The sequence below is a fragment of the Schistocerca serialis genome, chromosome 3 (assembly GCF_023864345.2).
Source record: "Schistocerca serialis cubense isolate TAMUIC-IGC-003099 chromosome 3, iqSchSeri2.2, whole genome shotgun sequence".
Lineage (NCBI taxonomy): Eukaryota > Metazoa > Arthropoda > Insecta > Orthoptera > Acrididae > Schistocerca > Schistocerca serialis.
The window spans coordinates 600,844,811-600,861,761 of NC_064640.1; the positions used below are offsets into that span (position 1 = coordinate 600,844,811).

Here is a 16,951-nt window from a genome sequence, read left to right on the forward strand (position 1 = left end):
TGGTAGTGATGCTGATATTGTTAGATGCTGTAGAACACAGCTTATTTCTCTGTAGCCTTTCAGGATCAAGCTTCTGTTTCCATGCACCACTAAGGGCATAGCCATTGTCCTGGTTAAAGTTGTTGCTCATTCTGATTTCTTGGATATACAAATCCCAGTTGGTAGAGGCATGTCACAAGATTTTTGTTTCAACTGACATAATCATACACTATGTGATCAAAATTATCCGGAAAACCCCAAAAAACATAAGTTTTTCATATTAGCTGCATTGTGCTGCCAGCTACTGCCAGGTACTCCATATTGGCGACCTCAGTAGTCATTAGACATCGTGAGAGAGCAGAATGGGGTGCTCCGCAGAACTCGCGGACTTCGCACATGGTCAGATGGTTGGGTGTCACTTGTCATACATTTGTGTGCAAGATTTCCACATTCCTAAACATCCCTAGGTCCACTGTTTTCGATGTGATACTGAAGTGGAAACATGAAGGGACAAGTACAGCACAAAAGCATACAGGCTGACCTCATCTGTTGATTGACAGAGACCACCAATAGTGGAAGAGGGTAGTGACGTGTAATATGTAGACATCTACCTAGACCATCACACAGGAATTCAAAACTGCATCAGGATCCACTGCAAGAACTATGACAGTTAGGTGGGAGGTGAGAAAACTTGGATTTCATGGTCAAGCGGCTGCTCATAAGCTACACATCACTCCTATAAATGCCAAACGACATTTGATGTGGTATAACGAGCATAAACATTGGACGACTGAACAGTGGGAAAATGTTGTGTGGAATGACGAATCACAGTATACAATGTGGCGACCCGATGGCAGGATGTTGGTATGGCGAATGTCCAATGAACGTCATCTGCCAGCGTGTGTAGTACCAACAATAAAATTCGGAGGTAGTGGTGTTATGGTGTGGTCATGTTTTTCATGGAGAGGGCTTGCTTGGGATGTTTTGGAATGCCGACTTTGTGCCAGGCCTCACCGACTGACATCAATACCTCTCCTCAGTGCAGCACTCCATGAAAAATGGGCTGCCATTCCCCAAGAAACCTTACAGCACCCTATTGAACATATGACTGCGAGAGTGGAAGCTGTCTTCAAGGCTAAGGGTGGGCCAACACCATATTGAAATCCAGCATTACTGATGGAGGGCGCCACGAACTTGTAAGTCATTTTTAGCCAGGTATCCAGATACTTTTGATCACATAGTGTATGTTTGTTCATGAGACTAGGTTTGGCAGCAACAGATTTGACGAAATCAAGATATTTAATTTGGCATTGGTGTTTTGTGCAGTGTTATAGAATTACTTTGTATTGAGTGTAATTCCCACCCCATTCGCAGGGAACTTATAAATTCGAGGAACATTGAGCTGAAGGATGTCTTTTTCTGGGCACCAAATCTCTTCTTTTCTCAGGGGGTCAGAAAACAGTTTGAATACATACTAGGGCTCTTATTATTTGTTGCAGCTCTGAATAAAAGAAGGGATGGTGTAGACTGATCATCTTGTGATGAGTGCATGTTGCCATGTTTTTATTTCTTAGAGATGGCTAACTTAATCTCTCATTCACTATATCAATGGTTGATGGTGCCCCCCCCCCCCCCTCCCCACCCACAGTAGTGGTAGTTCTGCTTAGATTAGCTCTTAAACGGGCTACCATGGTCATATCAACACATTCCCACTCAAAAGGAGAAAGGACTGTAGATGGAAATTGTATTTTGGGCATTTACATCAAATTCAAATTGTGTATACCATATTCTTTATTTAAAAATTGTTAGCCTAGTCCTCCATAAAACTTCATTTTCTCCAGCAGATCATGAATGAGGCAGAAAGCTAAATCTGTTTCTGACAATGAGCACCTGGTTTCTGAGTTCAGATATCTGGAAATGATATTCCATAAGAATGCCTGTAATGAATAAGATGATGAGGGTGATCTGACTATAGCTTTCCTTCCTTTCTTGGAAGCTACAGAAAATAAAGCACAGTCCTAGTCAGCCACCATATTGAATCTATTTTCTGACCACACTACATAAATTAGAGATGATGTGCTCAGAAAAAGACATCCTTCGTCTCAGTGCTTCTGGGATTTATAAAATGCTTTGTTCATGGGGTAATAGTTACATTGCTCAATCAAGACGAAAAAATTTCAGAACAATGTAGAGAATAATGACGCCTCATCAAATAGTGTTATTTTGCCAAATCTGTTGTTGCGGCACACAGTCTCATGAACACACTCATGGTTATGTTAGTTGAAATGGAAATCATATCCCATACATATACATATTGGGATCTGAACATCAAATAAGCCATTAATGTCAAAATTTACGATAACTACTCTAACGGAGACAGCGGCTATACTCTTAGTGGTGTGGTACGTGAAAACAGACGCTTGATGCTGAAAGACCACAGAGAAATGTAACAAGATGAGCATCACTACCAGTGATCCTCCATAATAAACAGAATCTCAGGTAGCATGTGGAAGTTCTGTAGCTTTGTGACAACCCCGTGACATAATTCACCCAATTAAACAAAGTAGCTTATTTCCTACAGATCTGACATGGCAAGAAATCGGTGTAGCATTTATCAACAATGTCTTCATGAAAAACTGCATTCTCATGCCCCAGCAGGTCATAAGTTACACACAGAATGCTCCTGCTCTTAGTAACTAAAACAGTTGACAGTAGTTATTAATACGTGTAAAATACTGAAGTAGTTTGTCTACTAAACAGTGACAGGCAATGAGTGGAAACTGTTTGCAGGATTAGTTAAGAGATTAGCAAAAAGGATTTGAGGGTTGTTTTCCTAATATGTATGAAACACCACAATCTCCTATCTGACATATATTTCTCACACTAAGTCCCAGATTACTGCAGTTTGTATCTCGGGACAATCTGTCACATCTACAGCATGTGTGGCAAACTTCTCATTAAACAGAAACAGGTGTAATAAATATGGGCAAATTCATTTAGAAATGTACGACATTCTCAGAGCTATTGCTACAAACCATAAAGAGTACTGTAATAAAATAATATATTGAGCAAAATGGCACACTGCTAAGACACTGGACTCTCATTCAGAAGAATTTTGGTTCAACTAACCCTCCAGCCATGCAGATTCATGTTTTTCGTGGTTTCATTAGCTCGATCAAGGCAAAGGATAGGGTGGTTCCTCTGATACTGATATGGTAGATTCTCATCCCAACTCTAGCTTGTGTCTAATGACTTCTTTGCCAATGGGACATTAAGCCCTCATTTCCCTTCCACATGTATTAAAATAGTTGTATATATAGATCACATCTCCAATAATACAGAATCAACTATGGAACAACAAAAACATAATGAAAATATGATCTGTAAGTTAAGTTCTGGACAATCGTTTGTAGGGACCTGAAAATTTCACGTTTGTAATAAATGTGAACATAGGTGAAAATTTCGGCCCAAACTGCAAAAAACATGAAATTGCCTTAAAAATGCTTTTTTGTTGCAAGGTGGCACAGTGGTTAGCACACTGAATTCACATTCAGGTCGACAACAACTCAAACCTGCATCCAGCCATCCAGGTTTAGTCTTTCCACAATTTCCCTAAATCGTTACCACAAATTTCTAAATTTCCTTTTCCTAGGAACCATCCCAGAATTTGCCTGTAAGTTCTGTGGGACCAAACTGCTGAAGTCATCGCCCTAGGCCACACTGCTTAATCTAACTTAAACTGACTTACGCTAAGGACAGAACAAACACACACACACACACACACACACACACACACACACACACACACACACACACACACACAAAAGGGAGGACTCGAACCTCTGACAAGGGGAGCCACATAAACCGTGGCAAGGCGCCTTAGATCGCGTGGCTTGGAAAAGACTCTGCTGGTTTCCTTCCCCATCTATGACACGATCTGAGTCTGTGCTCCATCTCTAATAACATCAATGACGATGGGACGTTAAACACAGTCTTCCTTCCTCCTTTCTTTTGTAGCAAAGTATATTCAGATGGAGTGTTCTGCTGGTGATCATTTCACAAAGTTTTATTTCATGCACATGAATATTGACAAAGTAACCAATGTTCAGTTATGCATGCAATTGGCACTCCCAACCCATGTTCTATGAAAAGAAGTGTTTTAATTTTTTTTCCAGCTAGTCATTATTTTTATTCACCTTATGCATAATGCAGTTTGAGAAATAATTTCCATTATCAGGCACTCTTTTTACTGTATTGTAGAATTTTAAGTATGATGCTTTCTGTTTTGGGAGGTGCTGGAATGTTGTGGTGATTTGGCTGCAGTGTAAACCCCTGAAAATATTGTTTTTGTTGTGTTGTTTATAGATATAGACAAATGTTAATGTAATTATATTAACAGAATTTTTAATGCCATCTTCCGTAGTGTTATGGGGTTGTTGCATCTGTCTAGTGCTGTAGGCGAGATGGGTTCTCCAGTAGAGCAGGGAGTGTAGAGTTCAGAATGCAAGAACAATTAGTTCTTCATGTATTGTTTGATGACTCCATATGTCACTATAGTGGTCGCAGTCATAGTGTGGCCTGTCTCGAATAGGCAGTGTGTGACGTCCATACAGCGGAATGCTGAGGAAATGGCTGGCGGCATTGCATCCTTGCTGACCAAGTAGTGTGTCAGCCCCACAATTAAAGTCAGTGACTGGTTTACATAGCTTGTGGCTAATTATAACCATCAGAAACATACAAGAGTCCCTGAGTTGAACTCAACAGCTATGGAGGCCACGTGCTGTCAGGTCTTGGCTGCTGGATGTGGAATGCTGCCTGAGCCAGGAGTATTTGTACTACTCCTAGCCGAGTTTGTTGTCCCAGGAAGCAGGCTCTTGCCCCATACTTGGCTGTGGAAATGCTGTATTGTGCTGCACAGTGTAGCAATATGGCACACCTCTGCTAGCAAAAAAACAGCATAGCTGGTCTTCTGGTGGCCTGACAACAGCATGCAACAGCATTAGTTTAGCATCCAGCTGTACATTTGAGACTGATGTTGACTTGCTTATAACTCTGCTGGCTGCAAAGGCCCACTTCCAGCTTGGCTCTCAACACTCTTGGGAAAATTCAGTCCTCTGAATGTTGTCAGCTGTTGCTGGCCCTGTGAACTGGCTGGGAATGACATGTGTTGTGGCACACTTCATCAAGGAACTATGGCTTTTGAATTTGTTTATTTGATACAGCACATGACAGTGCAACTTACAATAAAGTGGAACTACACCTGGAAGTGATACGAAGTGAGTAGCACAACGTGTCCAAATCTCAAGGGCTACACAATAGATGACAGTTAACAGCACAGTGTAGACTGTGGCTCAGAGATGTCAGTGAGTCCTGTTTAACAGTATCCCAGTGTTTCATAATTCTAATTGTTCTGTATGGCTTGGATGTCACTGCTTGTAGCAAGTTGTGACAACAATGACAGAGCCCTACACGGAGTAGGCCTACACCCAGTGGGGTCACAATTTCTGAAAATGTGGACTGGCGGAGAGGGGACTGTGATATTCCTTGGACAATGTGTCTGTGTTTGTTCTCCCAAGGAATAATTCTGTTATGCATATCCCTGTGACTGTTTTTACCATCATGGAGGAGCATACTGTATCCTGCTCCATCAGACATTGGTGCTGCTGTAGTGCTGCCATTGGCATGAGTCTTCCTATCTGTCATAGTTTAACAGGATCTCATTTGTTTCGAGATGTGCAGACTTCACTAAAGTCGCCAATTTTCCTGGATCTCATGTATCACAACGTGTATGCAACTGCCTTTAATGTCTGCTAAAGGTAAAGATGATACTTATTTTATGGACTAAAAGACCCTGCTGATTATAAGACGCATCTTAATTTTCAAGCAGTTTTTTAATAACATTTTTACAATTTTTATTACTAGACTCCAAAGACAGACTAAAAACAAATTCTACGTTTATAAAATCAAACTGTCCTCTAAAATCCCTGAAAATCATCATCTGAACTACTACTACTACTACTACTACTACTACTACTTCTTCATCATCATCATCATCATCATCATCATCGTCGTCGTCGTCACTGTTGTCCTCTTCATATATAAGATGGTCTTCACTGCCACTGAGAGCATTACTTATGCCACACTTCTTGAAAGATTTAACAATAATGTCTTTTCTCACTCTAGGCCATGACTGTTTTATCCACTGACACACTTGTTTGATTTTAGGTCATTTTAAAACTCCCTTCAGCATGAATTTATGTTGGGTTTCATCCATCATCCATTTGTTCCATACCTCTCTCATATACGCTTTACCTGGAATAACAGCAAGCTCTGTATTTACCTGGCGCAGTTTCTCTGTCACATAATTTTTCAAATGACTGCTAAACTGATCTATCACAAGAAGAGAATTCTTCAACAAAGCACTTTTCCTTCTCTCCCGCACTTTGTTAATACATAATTTCATACCAGCCTTGTCCATCTATCCCTTGTCATGTACATGAACACCACCACCTGGCAGTAATTCAGAATGTTTTGGCATTGTTTTGCACTTGAAAATTATCAATGGATTGAGTTTAGTACCATCAGCACAACATGAAAGGACAACAGTCTACTGCATTTTTTCATGTCCACTTGTTTTATAGTTACAGTTTTAGCACCTTTCATGGCAACAGTTCTGTTACTTGGCACATAAATTGTCAGGGGAGTTTTGTCCATATTTGCTATCGGGCTCAGTTGCACAATGGTTTTCTTTTGATGTTGAATAATAAAGCTATGGAATAATATTTTCTCTTCATACTCTTGTGGCATTTTCTGAAATATTTTGGTTTTTGTTGTCCTGCTAAGGTCATGACACTTCATAAACCTGTAGCACCAACCAATTCCATCCTTAAAGTGTGTTAAGTTTCACTGTAGCACTATGTTACAAGCACATATTCGAATCATTTTGGTATTAATTACAATGCCATTTTGATGGTGTCCATGAATCCAGTTCAATATGTCGTCATCTAGTTTTGACCATTTTGCATTCAGTCTTCTATTGGCACATTTAGTCTTCCTCTTTCTTTTTTATTTTATTTTTTCTTCTTCCAGTTTTTCTGTACTATACCACTAGTCGCAATTTTTAAAAAAAATGGAAGGCCGATATGCCACTCAGCTGCTCTGTTTCCATGTTGTTCTACATATGCTATCACTTTCAATTTATAGCCCACACTATATAAATATCTTTTATTTATTTCCATTACAAAATTAGTTTCTAACAAAAATATTGTACTGCTTTCAATTCAATTGCCTTGGACTGCAATGACATAGCCTAGACAATGTTCTGGGTTTGTGATGGCAGGGTGGGATGGAGACAGTACAGCAAGCTTGTGAATCCTTGCAACTCACGTTCGTCGTATCAGTGCACTGCAGCTGCCAGTTGAATCCAGTGCTACCAGATAGAGAGAGGTTTCCAGCGGCATTGAATATATGGCCATTTTTAAGACAGGAAAATCCAGGATGGTTTGTAACACTATTATGAAAAGGAAAGCTGCAACTCACCATGTAGCATAGATGCTGAGTCACAGATGATGATGATGATGATGATGATGATGATGATGAGTCCCATACTTCTTGACAGAGTGTAGGGGAGCGACGCGGGAGAACCGCGCCGCCATACTAGGCAAGGTCCTAGTGGAGGTGGTTTGCCATTGCCTTCCTCCGACCGTATTGGGGATGAATGATAAAGATGAAGACGACACAATAACGCCCAGTCATCTCGAGGCAGGAAAAAATGCTGACCCCGCTGGGAATCGAACCCGGGACCCCGTGCTCGGCGGGCGCTGATAACCTCGCTGTTGTGCGCCCTAAAACACTAATCATCATCATCATCATCCCGTGCTCGGGAAGCGACAACGCTACCGTGAGACCACGAGGGGCGGACGAGTCACAGATAGGCACAACTAAAAGACTGTCATGAATAAAGCTTTTGGCCCATATATCTTTTTGTTGTGCCTACGTGCGACTCAGCATCCCTGCTATATCGTGAGTGGCAACTTTCCTTCTCATAATATTGTTACATTTTTAAGACTGACAAGAAGTGTAAATCACACACACATTTTCATATTAATTTAGAGTACAAGATGCACCTGAATTTTGTAGGCAACTTTTCAAAGGGAAAAATGTGTCTTACAGTCTGTAAAATACAGTAGTACTTGGAGTTTGACATAATCAGCACCAATCTGCACTTTTGAGAGATATTATTCCAAGGACAGTGTATTCAGTTTAAGGGCAATACATTCTCCTCTGGAGTCACAGTTAATTCCAGCATGCTTGGTAGCCTGGACTGTGCCTGACACATCCCTTACAGAAACTGTCCCGACAGTAGCAGAGTTGGAGTTAGCTGCCCTCACAGTGTTTGGTGCAAGGCTTCCTATGATTCCATTACTTCTCTGTTTAAGCATCCAGCATGGGCACACTAAAGCAGTGTGTCATAACGCATCTAGTTGTACTAGTACAATATCTAAGTCCAGACGCAATGTATCAGATGCCCTCTTTGAGGTAGCTAGTTAGCTCCACAGTAAGTGCTATTCAGTAGTCTTTGTTCCATATGACTTAGCTGGGTTTATGCCACTCACAGGATTCTGATGCCTCTCAATTTGTATGTGTACTAATGTGTCATTACCTGTCTTATACCATCAGCATCAGCTGTCCTGAAGACAATCTTCCGTATCCTCCCATTGCATCTATCCCTCGCTGTTTACTCTTCCTCAAGATTTGTGACTCCAGGTCAAGTCTGTGACCTACAATACCTGATATTCGCCACATACCCCATCATACACCACACCTCAATTTGCTGGGCTTCCTGCTGTATCTCAAGAGGGCCTCATTCATACTCAACCTCCTTTTTCAATGTTCAGGTGTTGAACATCAGTTTTAATGTCCATGTTGACATCTTCCTGCAGGGTGAACAAGAATCTACCGTCGAGCGATCACACCTACAGTGTGTTTGCCCATCCATAGCTACAGAGGGGTAGGAGCACCCTCAGTGTGGCAATCCTTCCAGCTGTCTTTGGCAGTGGTGTTACCTAATGAAGGGAAATAACATTCACCCTTCTTCCTTCTCTACACTGACCTATATTTCAGTCTTAAGTGTGTATGGCGAAGCACATGTAGAATGTGCCCAAGCTGCGTGCTCATCTTGTAACACGACTTTCCCTTCTTACTCTCCAGTCCTCCCCTTCAGAATTTGGTGTTCGTATCTCTCTCCCTCCTCCCCTCCCCCATATATATCCCCTCCCTCTCCCCCCTCCCTCTCCCCCTCTCCCTCCCTCCCCCTCACTCTGCCCCACACCCCTCTTCTTCTTCGTCTTTTTCTTTGAAAGCTCATCACCACTGCTCACTGCCCTATATGGTACTTCGATAACACTGCATACCATTGTAAAATATGCTCTTGTTGCCCTAGGATGTTCCTGTTGCCCTAGGGTGATCATGTTTGCACTTGGCATCATACTGTTCGTAAGGTTTTCACAAAATTCCGCACTGGTGTTCCATTTTCCTCCACTCTGCCTTTCACTGTCTCAGTTGGTGACAGCATCTTCCAACCCTACACTACCTCTTATGGTGAGAATCCCATACTCTCTTGCACCTTTCAATTGTACATTGGTGCTGTTTAAAGTAACGAGAGTATCCCAGTCATTATGACGACTCAACAGCTCCCCTATTGTTCTGTGCACCTGTTTCATTCTTCCATTTTGTTATTGTCCTATTTACGAATTCTTACTGAATGACCAAAGTTGCTTTGTGGATTCTGACATGAAGTGATAACCTCAATCTGTGGTCGGGGTCTCTCTTGTACCAAATTTCAATGACAAATTATTATTCGTTGCTTCTGCCGCCACTGTGAATAGCTGATTGGAAATAGCCACCATCACCACATAAGTGAAAAAGTGAATGATTGCCATCAATATGTACACTGTGTAGCACTATAGCACTCCACTGATGGCAGAACATTATTCATGGTTTTCGGGTGACCTGACGACACCTTGCACGAACATTATTACAGCATCCAATTGTAGAACTGCAATTGCATCAAACATGTATGTGATTCAGCTGGTTGTGAAGACACACTTGCAACTTTGACCACAACAGCAGAAACACTCACTCTTACTCACATGTACACAATTCACTTCAGGATTCTGCAAGTAGAATTATTTCACATTTTCAGTGTACAGGGTGTAAATGACAATTGGTTAGAATGTACTGCAGAGGAGTGGAGGAAGTCAAGCTGAACAATGTTATACAGGAGACTCTTGGTCAGGTTGGGAAAGTACCTCAAACTGGCCTACAAAAACTACCTAAGCCACAGCAGATGTGCATTGCATGAGATTTTCGTATTCATTCTCTCTCTACTCACATACTATTAGTAGTAAAGAAAATATGAATATAATCGTTTTTGTGGTAAATTTAATGTAGTTCAATTTTGTACTGGGATATGTTTTCACAGGATGCCATAGTTTTCAAATTATTCAAGAAAATCATGCAAAAGTGACCTTCAGGTGCACACCCTCGCACCCGCAGTCCCCTCAGGTCAGGGCTTTTAGTACATTTTTCATAGCATTCTCTCCTACAGCTGTAAGAAATGTGCAACCACACAAATTATTTTCCGTATTAAATCTTTTTTGGTCTTCATTGAATGGGCTATTATGCCACCAGCTTAGTTAACTATTTCATTAACATTATTAAACATGCCTGTGAGGGTAATGAAGGAAAAATGACTTTTGTAAATATTACACAAAAACTAATTTCGTTGACAACTTGATCCATGCCTAACCTTTACAAGCACTGTAGTCTGGAGGCCATACAAGTAACAAGCAAAACCATTTAACTGTTAATTATATGTTGTTAAAATTCACCCAAGTGTTAACTAAAACTTACCCAACCATCAGTTTTATGGTTTGTAAGTGCATGACTAAGCAGTTGGAGCAAACAGCTGAATCAATGAAGACAAAAAAAAGTCAAATGAGAAATAATCCATATAGTTGCACATTCTTCTACAGTGGTAAGAGGGAGTGCCGTGAAGAACATCTAAAAATCCTGAGCAGCAGGGGTGTCTTTGAAGGTCCCTTTTGTGGTCCCCCCCCCCCCCCCCCCCTCTCTCTCTCTCTCTCTCTCTCTCTCTCTCTCTCTCTCTCTCTCTCTCTCTCTAATAACTTGAAATCCGTATCCTCTAGGAAAAACATACACCAGTAAAAACTAAATTCAGTTTCCTACGTGAAAGGTCCTATTCATTTTTTTCTGTAGGACTAATAGTTAGCACATATGGAGTGAAAGAATATGAAAATTCCACATGATGTTCATGCGCGTTAGCTTAGATGGTTTTTGTAGGCCAATTTGAAGTACTTGCTGACTTGATAGACTAAAAGTATCCTGTACAAAATTGTTTGACTCCCTTTCCTCTACTCTACTGTGGCACACTGTAAAAAATATCATTTACACGCTGTTGTACAAGGTACATCAGTAAAGATAAAATTTTCACATGTATACGTTACAGTAAGAAAATGAATTTGAAAGTGATACTGTTTGATAATGGATAAAATGAAATTGTAGAAAAGGGCAAACTTAAACCAACTTTACTGTCCTCAGTTATTTCTAGCTCAATTCATACTGTAACACCGAATCTCTGACTAGTGTGCCTTATGTGCCATAGATGCCTTTTTATGTGGAAGTCCAGTATGTTTTAGAAATTTCTCTGACCAAAAGAAACTGTTCCCACTTTGTAGATACACCATATCAGCACAAACTGCTATATGGTGCAGTGAATGTATAAATGACTCTGCTCCGTACATGAGACATAGTTACAAAAATTGACAACTTATTGTAAGTGATCATCTGATCCATGTGCAGTGTTCATCACACACAAATTCAGTTTGATTGGCATATGGTGGACAGCAATTATATCTGATTTAAATGAAGTAACAATAGTGAAGTCCTTCTTAAACGCTAGAGACTGTAAATATAGGTGTATTTAATTTGTTAGGTTAAAGACTATGATTTTAAAGGAAGCTTTCTTTTTCTGTTGTCATTACTTGGGAGTAATATTTGTTCTAAAGTTGTGTTTATTTGGAAAAATATTTTGATGATACTGCAAGCTTATTTAAAATACCGGAAATGAGATACGGTAGTAATTGTGTTGTAAATTTTATGTAAAATTTAACAGACAAATGTGTGACTGGGATTTATGCCCACAAGGTTTTTGTGACAGAAGTTCCAGCTAGTTGGTTTGCCTGATCTAATTTACACAAGGGGTACATGTACCCAATCTTGGATGTTTTCTATTCCAAACGTAAAACTATGGGATTCAATTTCGAATCTTGTGTGAAGTAGGGTAAGCTGAAGCAACAGAAAACATACTGTGTGAACTAACTACATTGGAACAAGCAGAATTCAAGGGTGTGTTTGATAAATTAACAAAAACTACAAAAAGCTTGCTTATCATGAAACACAAAGGTCCCAATCAGAAAGGGTTTGAGGCTTCAGCTCAGACATGGTACCCAAGGAATGTGATTTTAAGTAACAGTGAAAAAGTATGCAAATTGAGAAGCTTTTATGTTTATCAAATGGAACATTAAATACAGTGCCTAGTGGCTGTGATTATTTCAAGAAATGTGTTTTATGTGCATCTGAAAGACAACACAAATTTGGAGCACGAATTGTTTTGACTGCCATTCCCAGTGAGCATGAAGTCCTTGCAAAACATTGTTTGAGTTCATTGTGGACATGATTGTACAATGTCGACAGGTGTAATGCTGAGATATGTATATTATTTCCTTTTCAGTAAAAGTTAATACATATTTTTAATATAAGTTCATGAATGAGAGTAGTGAAACAGAAGTTATCAAGTACAAGCTGTAACATACTTGAGTAACAGGGAAATTTCATGTTCTTTTAAAACTATATCAAATCAGTTTAAAAAAACTAAATATTTATGTGACAGAAATTAGGCGCAAATATGAAGTAGAGAAAAATTCTGCATTTTCATTTCCCTAGCCATTCGCTGTTCAGTAATAAATAAGAATTTCAATTACTGAATATTACAACATTGAAAAAGAACTTTTAATATGTAGTAATTCAACTGTTTGACAGGTCACACAACAATTTGAATGATGGAGGTAGAATGATAGCACCATGCAAGAGATTAGATATCTAGCAATAATTGTGCCACAGATTTGAGATGGTGGTGCATATTTGTTCCTATAGCAATTTGAGTGCATGCTGTATGGTGCCCAGTACTACATAATTAATTTTCAGCAACCCTTGAGTGTACTGGAATGAAAGTTTCACTCTGGAGCAGAGTGTGCGCCGATATGAAACTTCCTGGCAGATTAAAACTGTGTGCCGGACCGAGACTCGAACTCGAGTCTCAGTCCGGCGCACAATTTTAATCTTCCAGGAAGTTACATTGAGTGTACTGATGTGCATTGATAATGGGTTTAAGTATTTCATTCTTCTTTGCTCAGATTGCTGTATTTAGCTATGTACATGCAATCCCAAGATAATTTGGATATTTGCTGTAAATACACTTTTGCTTAACTACTTTTCTTCATACATGTGCCTTTTGATTAGCAATTGTCTGCTGTTTCTTCTGTACAGATTTCATGCAATTTCCAACTACCTTATAATTTATATGAAAGAAGTACTTTCATTACATTTAATATTGATGCCAATGTTTTTATGCTGTATTATGTTAACTTTTATTCATGGTTGTCGCAGATGAGCATCACAGATACCTTAGAGAGTAACTGAGGGCAATCCAAGTTTCTTCTGATTTTGACATAGATAATTTGCAAGATTTAATGTATTATACAGTTAATGTTCAGTCTAGGTATGAATGTGAAAAAGATTGGTCATGCTGAAAGCCTGTTCAAATATTTACAACTGTCTATTGAAACAGGCACACCCTGAATGTTGTTCTACGCAAGCAGTGGCCTGGAAGTTCAAGAGCTACAAAAACACATTTGATTGTTAGCTTGAAGAGATGTTCATCATTACTCACGGGATCTAATGCCCACATGTGCCATATTCTTTCTGAAATGGTGAACAAGCCATGGGCTCATCCTTTACTGCGAAAAGTCATGGAAGAGTCTGAGTGTATCACTGAAGAGGAAGGTGAGCATCCAGAACTGAAATTAACATAAAACATTCATCAGTCACTCAGAATTATGTTATTAGTATGTATGATGACAGCAGGTCATAAACTGAGCTTTTTACCGTGGAGCTTGTTACAATGAAACTGTTAAGACATACAGATGATTAACCATTAAGTTTGTATATTATATTCCAAGGTTTCATTTAAATTAAGACTTAAAAATCCATGCAGTTGTAAAGGATATTTGTATTGTTGGTTCTTAATATCATCCTCCTCTATGTAATGGACAAAGCTACTACCTATTATGACACACAATTAAGAAAATTTCAGCTGTTTGAAGCAAAATGTATGTTCTGTTTGTAGGCGGCAAATGTTATTTCTAGTTTCCTCTTTTGTGGTATATCTTATGTACTTTGCAAAGAAATGAGAATTCTTAATGAATAAAGTTTTCAGCCAACTGGTGGTGTAAGTTTAATGTGAAGGCCTTTACCAGATTTCGATACCATTAAGGTTACCCTCTTCAAAAGGAGGTCACACAAAGAAGGTATCCTCAGTAGTATCAAAACCTGCTTAAGGTTTTTACATTTAACTTACACAATCCGTTGGCTGTAAACTTTGTTTGTCAAAAATTTATTTAGTTGCTGCTATCAGCCATGTTTAAAATTGTGAAAGAAGAGTTAGTAAACATGAGGTGTATTATTTACACGGTATTGTTTAAGATACTTTTGAGTGTGAATATAACAACTTTCATTCCCAAACACAAGATGAGGCACCTAATGTTGCTTGTGTTGTCATAGTGAACATTACAGCTCAAAGTTATTGCTTTCTTTCTCTTGACTTACTTACATATGTGTATAGTAATGTTGACCCTAATACAGAACACTACAGTTCTACATTAAAACAACAACAATGAAGATATTTAATTAGCAGGTATGTTTCTAAAATGTTCTTCCAGTTGCATTGCATGAAATTAGTAAGAGATCAATTGTGGTAGCTCCTTCCCATAGTCATAGGGAGACAAATGTCGCAGAATACTGAGTCGGGGACTTTCGCATGCTCTTATTACACGATTTTCTTACTTGTTATTATATGTTGGAAATTAGGGAACAGCATCAACCGAGGTACACTGCTGACCATTAATATTGTTAGGAAGGATACTAAAGAATGAAATTTCAGTAATGGGTGACATAATGTCATGAGAGATTCTGCAAATGTTCAAATTTTTTGAAGTATTTATTGTAACAGCATCAGTTGCAAGTAGTCACACTAGATATCTAGTTCCATTCACATTTAATGGTCTTTTTCAGACCTAAAAATAAAACATAACGTTAACAAATAACTACTTTTGTAGATACCATAGATTGAAAACATTTAAAATTTAATGTTTTTAAAATCGTTCCTGAAAAGCAGATAATGTAGACTGACAGTATATAAAATTTAAAGATGTTTAAAAAGAACAAACAAAATCTTTCACTATTAATGTTATGTTTTGGTTTGGTTTATTTTTAGATCTGAAGATGCTGATTGTTAAATGTGATAAAAACTGGTTGTAAAGTGGGACTATTTCCCACAGATATAATAAATATTTTTAAATGAAATTTCACTTATTGTGCACATATAGTACACTAGGAAGATTACACAATAAATTAGTAAGAGATCAATTGTGGTAGCTCCTTCCCATAGTCATAGGGAGACAAATGTCGCAGAATACTGAGTCGGGGACTTTCGCATGCTCTTATTACACGATTTTCTTACTTGTTATTATATGTTGGAAATTAGGGAACAGCATCAACCGAGGTACACTGCTGACCATTAATATTGTTAGGAAGGATACTAAAGAATGAAATTTCAGTAATGGGTGACATAATGTCACGAGAGATTCTGCAAATGTTCAAATTTTTTGAAGTATTTATTGTAACAGCATCAGTTGCAAGTAGTCACACTAGATATCTAGTTCCATTCACATTTAATGGTCTTTTTCAGACCTAAAAATAAAACATAACGTTAACAAATAACTACTTTTGTAGATACCATAGATTGAAAACATTTAAAATTTAATGTTTTTAAAATCGTTCCTGAAAAGCAGATAATGTAGACTGACAGTATATAAAATTTAAAGATGTTTAAAAAGAACAAACAAAATCTTTCACTATTAATGTTATGTTTTGGTTTGGTTTATTTTTAGATCTGAAGATGCTGATTGTTAAATGTGATAAAAACTGGTTGTAAAGTGGGACTATTTCCCACAGATATAATAAATATTTTTAAATGAAATTTCACTTATTGTGCACATATAGTACACTAGGAAGATTACACAATAAATTAGTAAGAGATCAATTGTGGTAGCTCCTTCCCATAGTCATAGGGAGACAAATGTCGCAGAATACTGAGTCGGGGACTTTCGCATGCTCTTATTACACGATTTTCTTACTTGTTATTATATGTTGGAAATTAGGGAACAGCATCAACCGAGGTACACTGCTGACCATTAATATTGTTAGGAAGGATACTAAAGAATGAAATTTCAGTAATGGGTGACATAATGTCACGAGAGATTCTGCAAATGTTCAAATTTTTTGAAGTATTTATTGTAACAGCATCAGTTGCAAGTAGTCACACTAGATATCTAGTTCCATTCACATTTAATGGTCTTTTTCAGACCTAAAAATAAAACATAACGTTAACAAATAACTACTTTTGTAGATACCATAGATTGAAAACATTTAAAATTTAATGTTTTTAAAATCGTTCCTGAAAAGCAGATAATGTAGACTGACAGTATATAAAATTTAAAGATGTTTAAAAAGAACAAACAAAATCTTTCACTATTAATGTTATGTTTTGGTT

At 38.4% G+C, this 16,951-nt stretch overlaps 1 protein-coding gene across 1 annotated transcript in view; it reads left to right on the forward strand.

The window, feature by feature from the left end:
• Positions 1 to 16,951, forward strand: part of LOC126471033 (uncharacterized) — a 208,419-nt gene that overhangs the window by 132,755 nt on the left and 58,713 nt on the right. The window contains 1 exon segment of the mRNA XM_050099099.1: positions 13,910 to 14,124. Coding sequence (XP_049955056.1) covers positions 13,910 to 14,124 — 215 coding nt within the window.